Source organism: Ascidia mentula, chromosome 4 (genome assembly GCF_947561715.1).
Source record: "Ascidia mentula chromosome 4, kaAscMent1.1, whole genome shotgun sequence".
Classification (NCBI taxonomy): Eukaryota; Metazoa; Chordata; class Ascidiacea; order Phlebobranchia; family Ascidiidae; genus Ascidia; species Ascidia mentula.
This window is the reverse complement of record NC_138569.1, coordinates 10,500,769-10,520,218: the sequence shown is the minus strand read 5'-3', so window position 1 is coordinate 10,520,218 and position 19,450 is coordinate 10,500,769. Positions and strand designations below refer to the sequence as shown.

Genomic DNA, 19,450 nt, shown 5'->3' with positions numbered 1-19,450 from the left:
CACCTTGTGGTCAATAATGTAAACAGTGAAGTGTGAACTGTGAACATCAGTTGTAGTGGACAATTTAATTACTGACATGGCCCATGAAAGTGACGAATATGACCATAAAGAAGCGGCGATGGCTAAGTATAAGGAGGGCACTGAAATGGATGATGAATCATCCTTTCCAGTTGACACCTACACCGTGAATTCACAGACTGTTCTTGCAACAATTGACCATGTTCAAGAACTAGGTAAGTAAATGGTGTATTTTTACGTAATTCCAACAACTATTTTTTGAATGAAATGCAATAACTGCTCTCATAGGAACCATATAATTTTATTTTGTGGCATTTCAAGCACAAGTATGATGCTAACTGAAAATGCATGTATTTAAGCATTGCAGGTGGTGGAACAAAATGGAAAAGTGTATGAAAGCTATCTTGAAGACTTTAACTCTATTTCTGAAAGTCTAACAGAACTGGTAAGTAAAGTAGCAACAAAGTGTCTCCTTGTAACAGCGTCCAGATTCACAACAGAAACATTTTATGTCTTTCAAAAACCAAAAAAAATAGAAACAAGTTATTGTCATGCTGTAATGACTACAAACTTGTGCTATCATCTGTTCAGTGTTCATGGATTGATAGATAATAAACTGGATGTACAACATAACGTTTGCTAACAAAGGCAAAGACAAAACGATGACAAAATAAATTTAGGAAGGAAACCGCAAAGAATTAAAGGATCAGCTTGAAGAAGAAACAATTCAATCAAGCAAAAAACGATATGCTTTGCAAATTTTACCTGACAAATACCGAAAGGAAATGGAAGGTAACAGTTTTTTATGCATGAGGTTTTTATTAGTATTTTACAAATGACTCATTTGCAGATGCTGTTATGGCTGCCCGTCTTGCAAACCAGGATGACATGAAATCTATGCAGCGGAGATTAGTCCTTGCCCAGGATGAGGCAGAAACTTTCAACAAGCGTCACAAGCATTTGGCACAAGAAAATGCAAAGCTTCATCCTGAGTGCAATCAAGTTAGGAAGGAACATGATGAAATTATAGCACAGCTCAATCAAAGAATGTCAGACAAAGCAAAGTAAGTAAAAGTAAAAATAGCACCAACAAAACTATTTTAACTTTCTGATTTTTTAGTAAACAAATCACCTTAAATGAAACACGGGATGCTCTACGTGATGTACAATACCAAACAAAGGAAATTGATACTGGTCATGAAAACTTAGCAGAAGACATGGAAATTGAAAGAAGGGAAGCGGCAAACCTTAAAGCCGAACTATTAACTGAAGTGGTCAGTGACATAATGTGTATAATTATACATATTTGCATTCAACATTAATTTTGTTATTCAGACCAAAACAGAAGCCTTAATAATTGCTCAAAAAGAGAAAAATGTTGAAGAGAAAAGGTGATCGATAAAACTTAATGTTTTTGGTTTCATTAAAAATTTATTGTTTTTTAAATCAAGGATTACTGATAAAATTCAAGAAAAGATAATGGAAATGGGAGTCAAACTAAATGAGAAACAAAAGGTGTCAATCATACATACTACTCTTAAGCATGTTGTCTATTTAAAATGATCATATTGTAGAATTTAAGAAGATTGGAAAGCTCATATGCCAGATTGGAAATGCAATCACTTCAGCTCACTGATAAAATTGAAAGAGAAAGAATATCCAACCAGCAGATTTTCAATGAAAAGTATGTTTGTTTCAAACTTTGACCCAATTTCATGCTTGGTCCTATTTCTGTGTACAGGGAAATTTTACAAGCTGCGAAAGTCAAAAGACAGTCAGAGTATGATGCTAAAGTGGATGAACTGCAGAAAAAAATTAAAGCGGTTTGTTTAACTTTATTACATCACTATGTGATTTGCCCACACCAATTATGTTTCTCTATAAGTGTTTTAAATTGTGGCAATACCAGAAAAACATGCCGTTTAGTGTCACAAGACTGATATGGCTTTTTGTATAATTAGGTTTCTCTACAAATGGATGAAGCCAAAACTGAAAATCTTGTAATATCTGGTGAAAAGGCTGTGGCTGAAACTCAAAGGGATGTAGCAAGTAAACGCAAAAGCAAAGCTGTTGCCAAAGCAAAGGAAGCTGCCATAAAGTAAGTTAATTTAAAGTCAATAATGTTGCTTTTATTGTGCATATTGATAGGGTGGAAAGTTTAAAGAAAGATATAAGTCGCATGGTTGAAGCTGCAGCTGAATACAACCAAAGTAATGCTACATGCAAAGAAAAACTGATTGTCCTTGAGGAAAATCACTTGTAAGATTTTGAACTTCTTTGTTAACCAAAAATTTGTTTAATAATGAATTAACCCCATCAGAGCAACTGTTAATACATACAATGCACAAATCGAAGACTACAAAGACAACTTGGGCCAAGAGAGACAAGAAAGGTAGTAAATTTTGTGATTAATTGGTATTAGATATTAAGCTAGCATATGATGTAGTTTGAAACTGTATTTACTTCCTTATTTTACAATTTTGTAATAAACAATATTTACAAATGCTACTAAAAAAAATCCGAGCAATTGTGGTTGAACACTGGAATAAAAACTTCACCTGATGTCATCATATATTAAACAAATTTTATAAACTATGTTCTAACAGAATAAAGGTGCAAGAACTTCGAGATGAGTCGGAAAAAGTCTTGGAAACGTTCAGATCAGAACAGCTGCAATTTATGAATGATATGTCAAAATCCATCGAAAACGCACGACAAGAACACAGCATTCTTACAAACAAAGTATCAGATCCACTTGTTGTGATGTTTGTAAGTGGTAAAATCGTAATTACGTTGTAGAGTTTATGGTTTAACCGCGAAACAGCGAAGAACAAACAGAACGCACAGACACTCAGCACTCGCTTGGAGGTTGCGCAAAGTAGTTTCCGGACAATGAAAGAATCTCTTCATATGGAAGTTGAGCGACTTAAAACCAGCATTCAGCTGCTGACTGACGACAACGCAAGAAAAGGACAATATATCGAAGGTATAGGGTGTGAGAGTATGACTAATTCTAATACTATATTATTTTTTCGTTCAATTTTTTTTATATCGTTGATAAATTGCCGCACCAAACCCCCCAAAAAGTTGCCTTTCTCGCCAGTTATTTCAAAGCGAATAGATTAAAACGATGGAATTAAATCAGAAGTGAAACGATTTCGTCATTTAACAAATTTAATGAACAGCTTTAAAATTTACTTTTAAATTATTTTTAGACAAGAAACCAGAAATTGCCGATCTCAGTGTGGAACTGGATGAAAGGAGCAAGGAATACAATTTATTGAAGAACGAAGTTGTTGCAGTAAGGAATCGTGAGAAAAGCGTGAATGACCAAATAACTCGAGTCAAGCTTCAAATTGATAAACTCGTTAAACCGATGGTAAGTAACCAAACAAGTTTCCAGTATAATGCTACTTTCATTCACCACAATTATGGCCCAGGCAGATCTCAGTCAAATGCGTATTCATATGTATGCTATATATATTGCTTTGGGATGAGGGAAAATCTCTTAAAGGCGCTTTTCCTCGCAAGTAAATTCAAATTACATGCAGGAAAAACTGAAAGGAATGCTTGAAGAGCAAAGAAAACTTGGAATGAATCAGTTGCAGACGCAGTCGGATGATCGTAAACAGCTGGAAACAGACATTTACACAGTTGCTATGAAACTTGAAAACATTGTGAAGGAAAATGAAAAATTTCGACATGTAAGTTGTTATGGTTTTTATTTGTACACTTTCTTAAGAATCTGTAGATAGTCACATAAAAACCGAATTGACCATTTTTTACGTCGAAACTCTTCGGTTTAGAAAATGTCCATCATTCAACGCCTGTCGTTGTACAAAATGAAAAAAAGATCATTTTTGTCGCTAATATGTGAACATTATTTCTTAAACATATTACCTTCCTCTAAAATATGATTGATCTTAAAGGAGGGAGAATTAATCGACGAAGACATTTACGTGCTGAAGGATGACATGAAAACCAACACGTTTCGCCAAAAAGCGTTATGCAGAGAACTAGCTGAGGTACAAAAACTTTTCGTAGAAGCTTGGGAAGTCTGCATTGGGATGGAAAAAGCCTCAGCCGACCAGGTCAGGATTAAAACTATACGATTTATTTTTTTGTAAGTCTTGGTTTCTAATATAATTGTTTATAGATCATATGTTGTGTATAGGGACGTTGTGAATAGAGTGGCATGTTTAGCAGCATAGTATTTTTTATTTTTTTACTGAGTTATTTTGCTTTCGTATACCATGCGACTTTAAGGACGAGGACATTTTAAAAGGAATCTCCCATTTGCAAGAGGAAACTCGTGATCGAGCAAATGTATTGGATGGAATCGCCATCAATCTAAAAACGCAACTGGACTCACTCACTGGTTTCGTTGAAAACGTCTCAAGTCGAAGACCTAAAGGTTCGTGTCCCACAGACCCAGTCTGGTCCCTTACTTGTATCAAGCAATGGAATAAAGAAAACAAGATAATAGCGTGTACCCACATGTACACATTTTTAACTTTGCATATTTTACAAACTACTTTTATAGGTAAGAACAGTTATAGCATATTTTAGTTTGACCATTCTTAATTCTTGGTTTAAGAAAAGTTGTACAACTTCTAGAAACTCGTCAAGGGAAGCGGAGGTCGGTCGGCCCATCGCGAATCAGTCTTTCTCACCAACTATCCACCCGAGATGTTTCCAAAAGAACACAGAGTCCACCAAAAATCCATATCACTGCAGTCTCCGCGGCGCCCTCTAACGTCGAAAAAACAGTACCGATTGGGGGTCAGGGCAGAAAAAATTCGACCAAGGGTCCAATTCGTCCAACGGCTTCCCGCCCAGTTGTTACACCTGTTGGTACAACATGAAAGTTGTAAAGACTTTCATTTGAATCAATCCTGGAATATTTAAACTGGAAACATTCACAGTAATATTCTTTCCTAAGTTCTTTTGGACAATCCCATGTTTCATCCTGTAGCAAGGCGGTAAACATTGTTTTTCCAGGTTAACGACAGTGTTATTATTTTTTTATTCTGTGTTGACGACACTATAGCTTTTGGTTACGTGACGTGCCTTTATACCTACCATGGCAACAGATTGTCATCCTCTTAACTATGTCTCAAAAAATAGTACTTTGTGTGAACCACGTTTTGTGTGAAAAACGATTTCACCGACCTTGTTATTATAATGCTTAAAAATCCAACTTAGTCTATTCTCTTTAACTCGCATGTTTTTGTTGTGTTTTCCCTATTTAAAATAAATTAGTGTACTGCCGAGTATTTGTGCTTTATTTCAGGATTGAAATGCATGCACACTTTGTCATGAAAGCTCAACAGCTGTAATGTAATAAGTAGCCACATTTAGGCCAATACGTTCACTACAATCTATTACTAAAAGTTCCAAAAGCGTTTAGTTGTTCTCCTTCATTTCAGAACTCTGCTCTGTATCTATCTGATTGTAGCTTGTTTTTTCTGCACATAAAATATATAGATAGTAATCGGAGTTATGCTGTTCAATATTACAAGGAAATTCTCTTACTTGCTTTTCTTGTCCCCAACGAATTAAATTGAGAAAACTCCTTCAGCAGGTCGCTTATTTTAGTCCACATTCCATGTAGGTCGTTTGCACGAGTGTTCGCCATTTTCTACCAATCATTCGTTTTACTTTTTTGATTAAGACGACCAATATTTCTTAGCACAATCTTTGTTAGCAATTTGCAAAATGCTTACTAATAATTATTTTGTAATCACTACGGGCTTTGGTTTTTCTATTTAAAATAATTACTTCTCAACTTCTATATTAGAAGAATATGTAAAAACGACAAAGTTACCTTAACTGCTGAAATTTGATTTTTAGCAATCGCGTCTCTTATGTTTGCAACTTTTGTTATTTGCACTTCCTCCAGCATCATGTTTGTCAGTTCATGGCGTAAGTCGTTATACACTACGTCATAGAATTGAATCGCTTGTTTAAGGGACGTGATTTCCGAATTGTCACCTGTTCAAACGTGTGACTCTAAAAGGTTGTTTACAAGAAGACAAAAAATCTCATACGTCGAACCATCCTGCGCATCTTTTTGTTGCGGTTGTGGAATGTACGATTGTTGTCATGCAAAATTTCGCTAACTTTTAATACTTCGTAAATCTTTCCTCCAATGCATCTTAAATCACTTCGACCATGTTGGATCTGCTTCAATATGGCGTCATTTATTACGCGCAGTTCCTCTTTGAATTGTTGTCGTGGCGCAACCAGCTCTAAATCCCACCAAAAAGTGTTAAATTTTACTCAAATATTAGCTATCGTTCCGCACAAAACTGGAACCTTCAATGAGGCGTTTGCATCTTATTTTATCATCCCCTATTTCCTTCATTGTCCTGTTCTTAATCACCAAACTGTCGCGAATTGCCTTATAGTTGCTCGATTTCTCTTCAAACAGTTTTAAGACGCTCAAATACTTTGGTTCAAGAACTTCTTTCTCTTTCGTCACGGTTTCTATAAAGATCTACAGAAAGAAGATTATACAACTTTCTATTGAGTACTTTTTGTTTTTATTGAAACCTTGTTTTGTCCGTGAATATCATTTCTCTCATGAACATTCCAAATGCCCTATTCAACATTTTATTCAATCACCTGATTTTTATCGATGCTTATCGTTAACACCCGCAAACTTTGATGTAATTCCGATTTCATATTATTCATGATTCTTGTTTGTTCAGAAAGTCGCAAAGCTAATCCAGCTTCCCGTATATGTAATCCTTCAATTTCCGTACTCAGTAACTCGATTTCTTGTTGGAGAGCAAAGTGCCGTTTTCTGAAAGAAAAATATCCAAAATTGTGTGTAACACTTGCGACCAGAATCCTCTTTCCAAATAAAGTGTCTTGCATCACGCCATAATCGGCGCCATATCACTAATTTCAAGTTATAGATCATCGAAACAATAAGTACATACAGCATGAATGTAAAACTTGTAGTAAAATGTTTTACCTGTAAGTACACTTATGTGTAAATGAAAAGGAATAAAAGAGGTGCAGAAACTAGCACGCCAACCCATAAAATAGAATACCAAATTACAGCCTATTATTAAAAAACAACTCACTTGTTTTCATCTATCAGGTTGTTAGAACGTTCAAAAAATCCAAGCATCTGTTCATTCCACCGATTAACTGTTGCAAGAGATTCCAACCAGTTCTGCTTTGCTTCTTTTCTGTGCAAATTAATATATTTGACAAATATTTTCGTATTTCACTACATCAAATACGATATATTTCAACAAATATTTGTGCTGCATACTTTAACATTGTTTGAACTTCCAAATCCTTAGTAAGCTTTTGCAGTTCTTTGGCATACCGCCTTTCCATTTGTTCCCGATTTGCACCGTTAGCCACCAAACGTTCTTTCAATTTCATTTTATCAGATCTTGATGTTGCCAGGTTTGACATTACCATGTTCGCCTGCGAAGACTTGGCTTTTATACAAGCTGCTTGTGATAGGGAATAAGTGGCCTGCCTTATTTGTGTAAAATCATGCATATGGTAAACTTTAAACTTAACTTAAATGTGAGGGCCTTTGGTTTGGGAATGAAAACGTAATGAGCAGGAACGAAAAAAACTCTCTTGTACAAAATCTCTTAACTTAAGAAAAGTTGAAACTACCTCATTGTTGACTTCCATCAGATCGTTTCTCTTCCGTATGTTTCGACTTTTTGTGTTTTGCAAAAGAAAACGTTTCTTTTCTACCAATTGTTTGAGCGTTTGTTTTTCTATACTAATTATTTCTTTTTCGCGATGCGCTCCCCTCGCTTCCATTAGTGTATTTTCATTCAGTCTGGTAATTTCTCGGATGCGTTCCTAGATGGAATTTTTTGCGTGAGACAAAATCCTATTCACGGTAACATCAGTACATGGACCTACTTCATACGCAGATTTTTCCCTGTGTTTCTGCATGTGTAAAGATTTTATATCACCCTTGAACTTTTCCTTCTGTCGTACCTTGGATGCTACCTTCCTTTCCAATGTCGAGGACTAAAAAACAAACCTAAACGATTTAAAATTATAAAAAAAATTCGTTGATGAAAATCAAGGCGACCAGTGTTTCAGGTACGCCTACCTGTTTTTTTAGATTAGAATATTTGTTTTGTTCCCTTTCTAAAGTGTCAACTGCTTTCTTGTTGCGCGCTTGGGACCAGCGAATTTCAAGTTGAATTGCATCCAAAGAAGATTTGGCATCTCCTGTCGCTTCGTCCTGTTCTTTAATCTATAATTGTGTTGAAAAGTGTTTAGCGAATTGAAATTGACTTTATTGAGACATATACAACTTAGCTGCGGTGCGGTTTTATCAGAATCATTATTCGATACGTCCATCGATGAAATATAAGCTATCACATGGTTTCACCCGAATTTACTAAAGCACACAGGTGCCGGAGCTTTGCCTTTTTACCTTCCTTCTCCATTCATCTGCTTCTTCCTTTATTTTATTTACTTCTATTAGAAACATTTTCCAATAATTTTCGATGTCGAGGATAAAATCTTTGGCCTCCTCATCTAAGGCGGTGGCTCGTTGGTGTGTCTCAATTGTCTTGCACCTGTTGAGCATTCCGAATGCAAACGTAGGTACGTACACTAAAAACTCGGATGTAATTGGAGTCGCTCAACATTCAGCACTACCAACAAGAATACAGTTTTAAAACAACAAACCATAAAATTAGCTTCAGTTGCCCGTCCAGATTCAGGATTCTGCATAATGCCTCTTTAACCTTCGATAATTTTTATACGATTATCCGTAAACTGTTTGCATACCTTGTTTCGTTAACTTCGATTTGTAGCTGAGCTTTTTTCTCCATTGACACACACATCATTCCACACAATTGTGGCCACATTCGTTTCGCTTCTTCAGCTTTCATCAGCAGCGTTTCATTTTCTCGTTTTAATAAGCGATATTTCTAAAAATGGATGTAACTAAACTTTAAAATAGCCTAGATCGACGCATGTTTATATTATTCCATAAGGTCGTACAACTCTAGAAACGGGAAAAAAATTAGCAAAAAATTAGCGTTACGTGTAACAGTAGGTATAACATAACCATAAAGGTATTACCTCATCAACAACTGTAACTTCCATATGTATATCATCAGTAATTCTATGCAGTTCTTGAACGAAATCGATATTTTGCTGCTTTGCAGAACAAACAGCTTTTGCCTGAAATATTTAAACTTCAGTATCAAAAAAATCACAAAACCTCTTTTCCGATGCATTTATTTCCATTCCTCACCGTCTCTTCATCTGCCTTTTTCTTGCAGGAGTTGTACTTGCTGCATTGAACACCAACATCAATAGTTGTTTCTTCCAGTTTTTCAGAAAGTAAAAATCGTTCATTATGTAGTTCAGTAATGCAATCGATTAAGCCCTGAATGTCTTCCTGGACATTACGTGCTATAACACAATTGTAAACCATGTACGTAAGGAAATATATTTGTAAAACCGTTACTTTTGTCTTTTAAAGCTACACGAATAATCGCCCCGACTATTCCCTTATACCATTTTCAGCATCCAGATCTTTCAACAGATTACGTTGCAAATTTGCAATAATTCCAATCGAACTCATTGTTGTTTCCTAGCAAATAACTCGCTAAAGTGGTTTTCCATTAATTTTTGTTGCAAAGGAAACAATGTCTTTGTTACGAAATAATATCCTTATGACCAAAAACCACAGAACGATTGATGCTTGTATAGTAGATTCTAATTACAAAACGTAATACAGAAAAAAATTAGCTTTTCGTCTGAAGTTACCTTTATTGATGGTACATGGTCTCATGCATCTTGTGTTTCATGCTTTGCGTGATTGCATACTCGGCTTGAACGAACATACAAAAAAAAAGGGTTAGTTCCAAATTGGACTGAAATGGCAAAAAAACATTCAGCAGCAAGCTATTGAACATTTTGAGTAAATATCAATATTGGTGAATGTTCTTTACGATGTTTACCTATGCAAAATATACTATTTTTTTCTTGTCGGTTATTATTTCGTTGTTTACTAATTTTAAAAAATTAGAAAAAATATGGTTGGTTTGACCAGTTTGACTTTTCTCTGTTGTACGATTGTTAGCGAATTGAAGGCCCGGCGTAGTAAATAGAAAAATCTTATTTTATGCAGTTCAAAAAAGCTTCCTACCTTAAATCGATGGAGTATAAACAACCGTTTTCAAAAGATATTGAAAATAACCATTTTACCTTTTATATTGAAACCCTATCAGCGACACCAATTTATGTTGACGGTCTATAACGCGAACTTTCAGAAGTTTCAAATTGAAGATTTATTAATGTCGAAAAATCGATTTCGCCAGCACTTCTGAAAGTATCACATTATTGACTACGTATTGCAGTTGGTTATTTATTTTACCACCAGACTATCCTGGCCACGAGTCCTGATCAGGTTTTCGCCATGACGTTTTGTAGTTTAAATAGATGGTTGTAATAATTCGATTGGTACTCAAGGGTGGAAAACGAACTTGCCCTCCAACATGGTTGCAATAACGATCACGTGGACCGTGTCTACGGTTATACAAAGTGGAAGCATGCACGGACCACGTGATCGAACCCAACAGAACTTCTTTAGGAATTACCAGATGTTGACGATCAACTACGCGGACAGAAAGTTGGATGGTGCATGCATTACATGCAAGGTCTTTATTTTGACTTGAGCAAATCGGAAGTGTTGGAAGATACTCGCAGAAAATCGATTGAAGAAGCCCAAAACACTTAAAGAGAAAGTGAATAACAGTTTCACGGATATTCTCACATCCATCTTGGCCATGTACTTAAAAATCAGAAGAAACACAATGAAGCGTGCAAGGTTTACAAACAAGCTGTTTAATGTTACAAAAATGTTGACGATGGAGACAGTAAGTCTGGAATTAATGAAAGTATACAGTGATTCCCAACTTTTTTTGGTTGTGTACCAATTGGAGGTAAAACAATTTCGCCGCGTGTACCACCTATGTGAAGTGCTACAAGTAACCTAGGAGATGAAAACAAACATTTTAAGATCACTTACGAAGTTTTAAATTCAAACTGTAGGCTATCCGCAAATTACGAAAAGTGTGGTACGCGTACCACCTGTTGGGAAACACTGGTATAGAAGATGCCCAAGAATCGTTACGTTTAGCCCGCTTGGATTCCTTGAAATAATTTCATATTTAATGGAATCATAGGGCACTAGCACTGGAAAGGTTTATTTCGTTACATTTGTCTAACAGCGTATTAGTGAACCTGTACGACTTTGTTGCTGAAATGTCGTGTAAAAACTTTTTTTGGCAACGAAACTTTCGAGTGCTCGTATCATTTATTGCCATTACGTTGAAGCAACTTGTATTGTAATGAGTTATTGGACTAATTGCGAGGATCAAGGCGCCCGTGTAAATAACTCAAGGGTCTCAGAGATATAAAAAACTCAAGGGTCACATATGCATGTCGGTAATTTGCTTCCGCTATTTGTGTGTCCTCTATTTATGCATAGCAACGGGACCTTTTCATTGTCATATACTCCTATACAAACTCGCATCACAATATAACCTTTGAGAAAAGCTTATACTTGGTGGCTGTTTTCATCTTGTCGAAAGCAACAAAACTGATAAACAGCTATAAGTTTTGGAAATTTTAAACAAAACAAAATTCCACCGTAGGCATTGTGCAAGTACATCGCGATAATAATTCACAGTCTTTCCGCAGTCTTTCCAGCCTTTTTATATTTTTGATGTTTCTAACAGCTTACTGTATGTCTTTCTATTAAACCCACACCATCTTTCGTGTACAGCTAGCCCACGTGCCAAAAAAAGTCATATTAAAATATTTAAAAGAAAAACAAAACAAACGTTTTGATCGGAATTCAACGATACTGTGATGAAATGACCAAATATAGCATATACATCTGCATATTTATATATACATGAAGAGGGAATCGTCACAACATTCCACTTTAAAACGAAACGTGTTTTTTTAACTAGCAGATGTTGGATCACGCATAGTGTAGATGTGATCTGATGAAGAATTATGGCCTGAGTTATTAAATAAGTTTAAGAGCCACTGATTTTATGGCTGATGAACACCGACTATAAGCCAATGGTTTCTTTTTTTTGTCGAATGGTCAAAAACCCTTTTCGTCGATTACGCATGCATATGTTATCTTCTCCTTAGGTCACAGTTATATAATGTCGATATGCCACCAGCAGAAGTAACTGCATCGAAACTACTTGTTAAGCTCTATTATATTTTTGTGGGTCGCGGCACTTGGAGCCCCGTGGTCTCGACTCTCGACAGTTGTGTGACAACTGCGTCAGGGCACTCATCAAATGTACACATCGTCATGGTTTCAATTTGTTGCGTGTGGGGGCAAATTGTGGTTGTGTCGATAAGTGCTTGCCTACCACAGCATGATGGATATCCTTTTACGATTCAACGAAAAACCTGAATGAGGCTTATGCTTGGCAAAACAATTTCTTTCCTGTGTGGAGCTAAAGGTTCAGTGCTGTGCTAGGCCCTGCTCAGACAAACAAATTTGATTCGTTGACCCTGGCAACCATAAGCAGCTGGTTTGTGATCACAAGGTGTCGTTGTATGTAAGGGAAAAAAGAGCAATCACCTTATGGCACGAAAATAATTTAGTGTGGGTTACTTACTTCGCAGTATCTATGTTTTGGCATTGTTGGTAAAACTTCAACAACGAGTTAAACGTTTCTTTAATTAAAGTACTTTATTCGCAGTTACCGAAAGTTTGCGTTACATTTTACCTAAGGTTACATGGATGGTTTGATTTGATTTAACCAATAATTTGGCTTGTGCAGTTTATGTCCAACTATCTACAAAATGAGTAGTCCAACTATTGCATCTGGACAAGAATATGTTTGCGGAACCTGCAAGAAGAAGTTGTCGACGAAATACACTTTAAAGCAACATGAAGCTCTGTGCGTTGACAGACTTTATTGCTCCTGTAAAGCTTTGTTCAAATCAAAAAGAGGAATGGTCTGTCACATGCGAAGGCACAATCATCCTGTGCCAGAAAAATTTAAATACCTTTTTCAAAGGTTTAAAATACCTGTTCGAAATTCTAAAAACATGAGGTCTAGCACAAAGCGAATGTTATTGCCAAAGAACCATAAATCAAGACTTAAGGTTCTTACTATCCACAGCAGTAAAATACCAACCCAGAAATCCAGTGGGCCTCAGACCTCCTATATTTGCTTTCCACCATTAAAGAACATAGTTTTAAACAATGTAGGAATAGTGGAGCATTCAGCAAGCAACTCCGCTGTTTCACAGGCACAAGGAAACTCTATCAACAATAGCTTACAGAAATGTTGTAACTTTCCTCGCAATACTTTTGATTTTCCTAATTTGCCAGTGTCTGGCGGTACATCAAACCCCAAAGTGAGTGTTCAGGTCAAGGATAGTTTGAGTCAAACTGATGCAGTTGCTTCTTCCCAAGTTACCAATCTTGTGTATACTGAAACTCAGACCACACTTTCTACCATACCTGAGTACATAAACTCCTTTTCAGACAAAACTGAAAATGTTTTATGTCAAACTGATGACATTCTGGGTGCTCTAGACATACCTACTACAAAGATTCATTCCATTGCAACACAGGTTGACTGCAGTGAACAAACTCATGTGGCTGGTTTGCAATATGGGACCTCCATGACTTGTCCAACCAACCATCAAATCCTTCATGGCTGCACCAACTCCAGCAATTATTCTAACAGTCAACCCATTAACTATCAATATGCTTCAGTACAAACACAAACTAAAAATAAAGATTTACATTCAGATTACATGTGGGAGAATGATGAAGTAAATGTACCGTCATCAGCATCCAATGTTGATAGTAGTTTGAATAGTATATGGAATGACATTCAGACACAAACTGACAATCTATGTTGTTGGGATGAAAATAGAGGAATACTCACAAACTCATACACGCAGACCTGTTTAAATGGCACAGAAAATGAAACTGATTTGTTTTCTCAACTGTTTGATATTCAAACTCAAACTGACCCCAACTGGGATATACCATTGTAAACATTTTTTTCTCTTGCATTTTCACCAGTCTAATCTGTTTTGATATTTTTGCAAACAAATTAATGTGAAGTGGGTTTCATGAAATGTTTTGAATTCATTTATTTTGTGTATTGTCAAGATCCAGTTTTTCTTGATTTGTTGATTGGCTTAATCTGTTGAATGTCTTCACTTGCTCCAACTGCCAATGAAAAGCAAGAGTTTTCTGTTCACCATGTCTATGATATCAGATCTTTTTGTGTTTGCTTGCTGGACTCAATAGCAACAATAATTGAAGCAAGAAATGATGAAAATCCTGCTTCATACCAACTATTGGCGACTAAAATGTTCAATTTGGCAAGTCGTTTTTCTTTTTAACTGTAAACACTGACAATTTAATCAACCTTTTTTGCAGGATGAAACTGTCTTTGCTGGGATTCACAAACGTTACTTGTGGTGGGCTTCTTCTATGTCAACAAAGGGTCAAATCAAAAGAAAGGCACAAAGTAGAACTGCTCATGGAAGGAGGCAGAATGAGGACAAATTGTTAAGTTTCAGGTTCATTTTAAAATTTCTGCTTGTATGTTTGTTGTTATGGCTGTTTTGGTTTCACAATAACTTAAATCAAGAGCAGTGTTTCTAATTATATATAACATTAAGTTTGTGTTTCTAATTATAAAAGTAAATACGGGATTTTTCAATATATCTACATATTAGTGTAGATTTACAAAAAGAAAAAAAGAGAGCCACTCTAGAACCCTGATCAATTGGATACATGTACAAGTAATGTCATATTTGTGTTTTTTAGATCAATAGATAGTTTGTTGGACAAGATTCTATTTTCTCTTACTTCTGCATTAAACTCATGCAAAACTACATTGCTTCAATGCCTCAAGAGACGTTCTGACCGTGAAATGATGCTTCATGAGCAACTTAAACTGTCTCAAAGTATGACTTCTCGTACTGTCAAGATAAAATATTATTTTTTATTTTGTTTGCAGACAATGTAAGTAAACTCTCAAGTGAGCTTACCTTATCCCAATCAAAATTGGAGTCTGTTTCTCGTGACAGAGAAATGTGGTTCAAGTATGCAGATGAAGTTAAAATTCAATTGCATACTGCCGAAGAGAAGATAAGCAAGTTGGTTAAGAACTGTGTTTAATAAATTGTCTTAATTTTCTATTGTTGCACTAGTTCTTTTTTGTAAATATTTGACACTATTTTGTTAAAACGGTATGATACTTTCATCTGTGTTATTCCCTTAGTGTTTAAATGTCAGGGTACATACTAATGTAAGTGGTTTAATTGTGGAAATTTTTGTAAATGCTTCCAAAAGATTGTATGTATGTCACACATGTATGAGGTTTCATCACTATTAAAAGTTAAAAACAAGAAACTTACATATATTCTCTTTGTGCTGCTGTTTGCAGTGTTCTTATTTTTGTTGAAAACCAGATTGGAGACAAATTCACTTGTTTTGGCATGGCAGTCACAGTTAGATGAAATAACAAAAAAACACAATGGTGAGCAGGAAAAAATGGAAGAAATACTTCAGTCCACTGAAAAAACTTATAAACAAACACATACAAATATGCAGAAACATATTACTGTAAGTAAATTTTGATAAGTTAAACACTTTGTGTATTTTAAAGGACAGTTTAATTTTTGTAGCATTTTGTCTAACATGATCTTTCTAATTTCTCAACAGAAGTTGCAAGAAAACATTGGAAGATTAAAAATAAAAACAGAATTCACAGTGGTTCCAACAACCAGCAGTCTTCTGGAAAAGCTGGAACACAAAAAGAGGGAAACTTACCTAAAAGACCAAGTAATATGTTTTCCTGTTACCTTCTAACTGTAAACTAATGAGTATTATATACTTTGTTTGGTATTTATATCAAATTGAGACACAGGGCATAACCCACATGAAACAAACAATCATGTAAAAATCATAAAAAATCATTTACCAGCATCACATGGTATAATTGGGGGATTAGGATTTGGGCAATTCTAAATAAAAAAAGTCTTGTTATCCCATGATTCAATTTTGACATTAAAACCCCAAAAATTCCCCCCGAAAATATATCTTGCACAAATCTTTAGTGCAAGAATATCACTAAATTTAAATCTTTAGTCTTTCGTATAAAAATATGTGATCACACTCATAAAAGGTGCCAACCAAACTTTCAAACTGTGTATATGGGTTTTTACAAAGTGTTGATTTTGCCTTGTAGAAACTTTTCCTACTCCGGAAACAACTTGATGAGCAACACAGACTAATGATTGGATGCATTAATGGCTTAGAAACAGATTACAGGTGATCTTCATTTGACCTGTAGATTTGTTTGCTATCCAGAAGTTTTTCTTTTAACTTTTGCAGAAGCTTATTGGTGAAGTTGAATTCGGAAAATTCATTTGGAAGATTTAGTCCTGATTCAGACAACGTCAAATACCAGGTCATTACTAAAGTTGCCAGAAAAAACATATTAAGTGTCAATAAAAACTACCACTAAAAGTTTTATTTTGAACCTAAAACTTAATTACGAAATAGTAGTCTTCTGCACAATAAATTAAAATACTGTGTCAGCAAAAAGTATAAGATGTCCTGGTTTGTAGAGGGTGGTATATGTGAATAAGTGGACATTTTCTAAAAGCTTATCTTTCATGTTTAACTGTGGCATGGTTTTCTTTTATAGTTGCAAATGCTGATATTTTATATCATATGGTACTCCTTACAGCCTCAGTCTACCAGTAGCATTAGGCACTATTTGTACTTTACTATCTATCATGCTTCTTTACCACACAACAGTCTTGCAACATCACTGTCCAGATTTATTTTCAGTGCCACAAACATATAGTGGCTGCAACTACGCAAATTAACAAAAACTTCTTGAAGTAAATGTATAATGTCTGTCAATTATTTGCTTGTGCCTTGTGCAGTTTCAATCTGTATTCTGATGTTATAAACAATATATTTGACTGAACAGCACAAAAGCAAAGCAAGGGTGCATCAATGCGAAACAATTAGGTGTCTAAGTCTAATTTTTTTTTTTTTTTTTTTTTTTCTATTTTATATCACAACAATGCTGTTTCGGATTCAGCTTTGGTTAAAAAAATACAGAGCTAACTGGTTCATGGGTTTGGGTTTTGTTCTCAATGACTTTCTGATTTTGACATAGGTTGAGTAAAAACTTTGCCTTTGACACATATTGTATAATGCAGGCAGTTCTGCGTTACATCAATGAATCATGTTCAAATGGGACCTTGGTTGATGCTCAGAAGAATTTACCAGAACAATACCACCCACCTGAAAAGTTACCTAGTGGCTTCAGAAAGAAAAGAATTTTAAACAGGTAGTAAAAATATTTGGTGTCATGCAGTGAGAAAGATTTACAATTTTTTATGTGTTTTAGGCAACAAAGTAACAAGAAGGATGAAAAAACTTCCAAAAACCAAATTCCTGTTGAAACAATATCTAAACTGAGGTCAAACAGTTTAAACATATCAACCCACGCCAAAGGTACATGAAACTCAACATATAAACAAAATGCACTGTGCAAAATTCCAATGTAGATTTTTCATCATGCCAATTTACTTTCTGTTTATTGCATATTAGCAAAACCTCCACCTGATATACTGGTCACAAGACCACACAGTGCAGAAACCAAACTTGATACCGTGGCCTCTGGAAAACCTGCAGCAACAGGTACAAAATGAATGGAATTGTGAACTATGCTTAATTGATATTTTTACATATATTTAAGTTAAAATAAGTGCAGCTCTTTTATTTGGTTTTACCCAAAAACCTTGTGAAGCACATGTGATGGAAATTACACTTAAAAAAGAAACATCTGTTAAACGTCAAAATATAAATTTTCTGTTTAATTATTTCACTCATGTTTGATGGGGTTGTGATGAGATAGCTGTGTAATACAATCTCAAAAGATTGTTGAAATATTTGTTTCTGTTTGTGGAAAACAGGCAAAGAAACTAAACGACGAGGTCATCCAATTCTTGTCAATACCATCACAGGTCGAGCAAACCTTCTTCAAGTAATGAAGCACTTTCCATATTTAACAGTTGAGCAGGTATCATATGTTTCTGGTGGTTGTGCTTGTCACTTTTTCTGATCAAATTTTTCACAGGTCTCCAAGCAGTGGGAGCAATTCAAAAGCTATGACAAGAATCGTGATTTTAGATTGGATTTACCAGAGGTACACAACATATTCCTCATTTAATGCACATACAACATAAACTCATTTAAATAAATTTTAATAGTATAGCTCAGGTTATTTTTATGAATTTTATTTGGTGTCATAACAGGAAAGTTTGATAGCTAATATGCAGTTTCAGTATTGTCTGGTTTGGTTGAAAACTGATGTAGTCATAGATACGTGGAAATGACCATATTCATTTGATCTACCATTATTCTGCTTTTAGTAGTGATTTTTAATTGTTTGCAGTTGTATGAGGTGGTTCAACGCGTTCTTGGAATTAAAGTCACTATTCAGGAAATGAGGGATGCAATGAAAGAGGTTGATCGTGATAACTCAAACAACATTGATTTTTATGAATATTTAAAGATATCTGAGATGATCATGAAAAAGCAAGGTATGTGGATTTTCAATGTGGTTTAATGCAGCAGCAAATGTTGTTTTTTATTGTTGTAGGAAACTCAGCACTGTTTAAAGATGGCTTTTCAGACAATGGAATCACGTCAACTGATGGGTGTGCTGTACAGTAGTGTTCAGTATATTTTGTCAAAATAGCCATCATGTTAGTATTTTTGAATATTATGCAACATGTAGTTTGTATTTAGAATTCTGTATTGTCTTCTCATAATGGTTGCACTTCTTTCAGGTCTGAATATCTTTATTCATAATCCCTGGTTGTTTTGATTATGTGGATTAATTTTGCAATAATTCTAACAGAAACATTCATTGACAAAGGTGTTGTAATATGGTTTTCTCTATTTTTTATTTTAAGTGATGGTAGACCTAAAAATAGAAAAAATTCAGCCATAAATAGCAGTGTCACTGTACTGCCGAACATTGGCTAATAGTTATTGTATATACCTTATTTTTGCATAAACACATTTTTTGCTTTTAAGTAAAACGCACACAATTTTTTCACTTACTATTACTTAATAAAACACAAAACTTGGTATTAACAAACACCTTTATTTGTATTTGATCTTCCGAAAGTAGTACATGCAGTTAGTTTTGTTAAACCAATGTGTTAAATGTGTAAATACTGGTGATGTTTATATGTTGTTGCTAATAGTATTTGAAATGTAAGCTAAGCTGCACTTTTCTAATTTTTGTACTTTTCTATAGCTATGCACTTGCACAGTGAGTTTTAATAAACACAATTTTTTTATTTGCTCCAA

The 19,450-nt window shown here is 35.0% G+C and overlaps 4 protein-coding genes across 6 annotated transcripts; 3 read left to right on the top strand and 1 right to left on the bottom strand.

Moving 5' to 3' along the window:
- Positions 1-36: 36 nt before the first annotated feature.
- Positions 37-5,292, top strand: LOC145898430 (uncharacterized). The gene is made up of 19 exons (XM_082986874.1): positions 37-233; positions 378-463; positions 699-810; positions 869-1,082; positions 1,139-1,292; positions 1,354-1,409; positions 1,470-1,533; positions 1,593-1,702; positions 1,760-1,841; positions 1,980-2,116; positions 2,167-2,277; positions 2,339-2,410; positions 2,625-2,760; positions 2,818-3,004; positions 3,234-3,397; positions 3,570-3,722; positions 3,948-4,109; positions 4,285-4,432; positions 4,636-5,292. The coding sequence occupies exons 1-19, from the start codon at positions 77-79 to the stop codon at positions 4,881-4,883; spliced, it is 2,553 nt and encodes an 850-aa protein (XP_082843000.1). The 5' UTR covers positions 37-76; the 3' UTR covers positions 4,884-5,292.
- Positions 5,293-5,955: 663 nt separating this feature from the next.
- LOC145898067 (uncharacterized) lies at positions 5,956-9,616 on the bottom strand. Its single transcript, XM_082986508.1, has 12 exons — positions 9,550-9,616; positions 9,284-9,444; positions 9,109-9,210; positions 8,812-8,954; positions 8,453-8,597; positions 8,123-8,269; positions 7,927-8,037; positions 7,669-7,863; positions 7,307-7,467; positions 7,113-7,220; positions 6,646-6,826; positions 5,956-6,517 (listed from the first exon to the last, which is right to left on the bottom strand). Exons 1-12 carry the CDS (start codon positions 9,614-9,616, stop codon positions 6,308-6,310), a joined length of 1,731 nt encoding a protein of 576 aa, XP_082842634.1. The 3' UTR covers positions 5,956-6,307.
- Positions 9,617-12,774: 3,158 nt separating this feature from the next.
- LOC145898647 (uncharacterized) lies at positions 12,775-14,237 on the top strand. Its single transcript, XM_082987185.1, has one exon. The coding sequence runs from the start codon at positions 12,874-12,876 to the stop codon at positions 14,083-14,085; it is 1,212 nt and encodes a 403-aa protein (XP_082843311.1). The 5' UTR covers positions 12,775-12,873; the 3' UTR covers positions 14,086-14,237.
- Positions 14,237-19,427, top strand: LOC145898645 (uncharacterized). 3 transcript variants are annotated; one of them, XM_082987182.1, is made up of 15 exons: positions 14,237-14,418; positions 14,477-14,607; positions 14,870-15,009; positions 15,063-15,201; positions 15,517-15,670; positions 15,770-15,889; positions 16,296-16,378; positions 16,442-16,517; positions 17,284-17,414; positions 17,475-17,581; positions 17,678-17,767; positions 18,043-18,149; positions 18,207-18,275; positions 18,525-18,672; positions 18,732-19,427. In XM_082987182.1, the coding sequence occupies exons 1-15, from the start codon at positions 14,245-14,247 to the stop codon at positions 18,803-18,805; spliced, it is 1,743 nt and encodes a 580-aa protein (XP_082843308.1). In that variant the 5' UTR covers positions 14,237-14,244; the 3' UTR covers positions 18,806-19,427. The 3 variants fall into 3 exon arrangements, with proteins under 3 accessions (XP_082843308.1, XP_082843307.1, XP_082843309.1); XM_082987181.1 differs by having other exon boundaries at positions 14,477-14,619; XM_082987183.1 differs by having other exon boundaries at positions 14,250-14,422; positions 14,477-14,619.
- Positions 19,428-19,450: the final 23 nt, after the last annotated feature.

What these genes read in the sequence shown, in the direction of transcription:
- LOC145898647 (XM_082987185.1), top strand. Translation starts at nt 12,874, where the DNA reads ATGAGTAGTCCAACTATTGCATCTGGACAAGAATATGTTTGCGGAACC.
- LOC145898067 (XM_082986508.1), bottom strand. Translation starts at nt 9,616, where the DNA reads ATGAGTTCGATTGGAATTATTGCAAATTTGCAACGTAATCTGTTGAAA. An exon ending in AAGTTACAGTTGTTGATGAG is followed by an intron (nt 8,955 to 9,108) that starts GTAATACCTTTA and finishes ATCCATTTTTAG; the next exon opens with AAATATCGCTTATTAAAACG. An exon ending in ATTCTAATCTAAAAAAACAG is followed by an intron (nt 8,038 to 8,122) that starts GTAGGCGTACCT and finishes TTTGTTTTTTAG; the next exon opens with TCCTCGACATTGGAAAGGAA.
- LOC145898430 (XM_082986874.1), top strand. Translation starts at nt 77, where the DNA reads ATGGCCCATGAAAGTGACGAATATGACCATAAAGAAGCGGCGATGGCT. An exon ending in CCGAACTATTAACTGAAGTG is followed by an intron (nt 1,293 to 1,353) that starts GTCAGTGACATA and finishes TTTGTTATTCAG; the next exon opens with ACCAAAACAGAAGCCTTAAT. An exon ending in TGCAGAAAAAAATTAAAGCG is followed by an intron (nt 1,842 to 1,979) that starts GTTTGTTTAACT and finishes TTGTATAATTAG; the next exon opens with GTTTCTCTACAAATGGATGA.
- LOC145898645 (XM_082987181.1), top strand. Translation starts at nt 14,245, where the DNA reads ATGTCTTCACTTGCTCCAACTGCCAATGAAAAGCAAGAGTTTTCTGTT. An exon ending in AAACTTACCTAAAAGACCAA is followed by an intron (nt 15,890 to 16,295) that starts GTAATATGTTTT and finishes TTTGCCTTGTAG; the next exon opens with AAACTTTTCCTACTCCGGAA. An exon ending in GGCTTAGAAACAGATTACAG is followed by an intron (nt 16,379 to 16,441) that starts GTGATCTTCATT and finishes TAACTTTTGCAG; the next exon opens with AAGCTTATTGGTGAAGTTGA.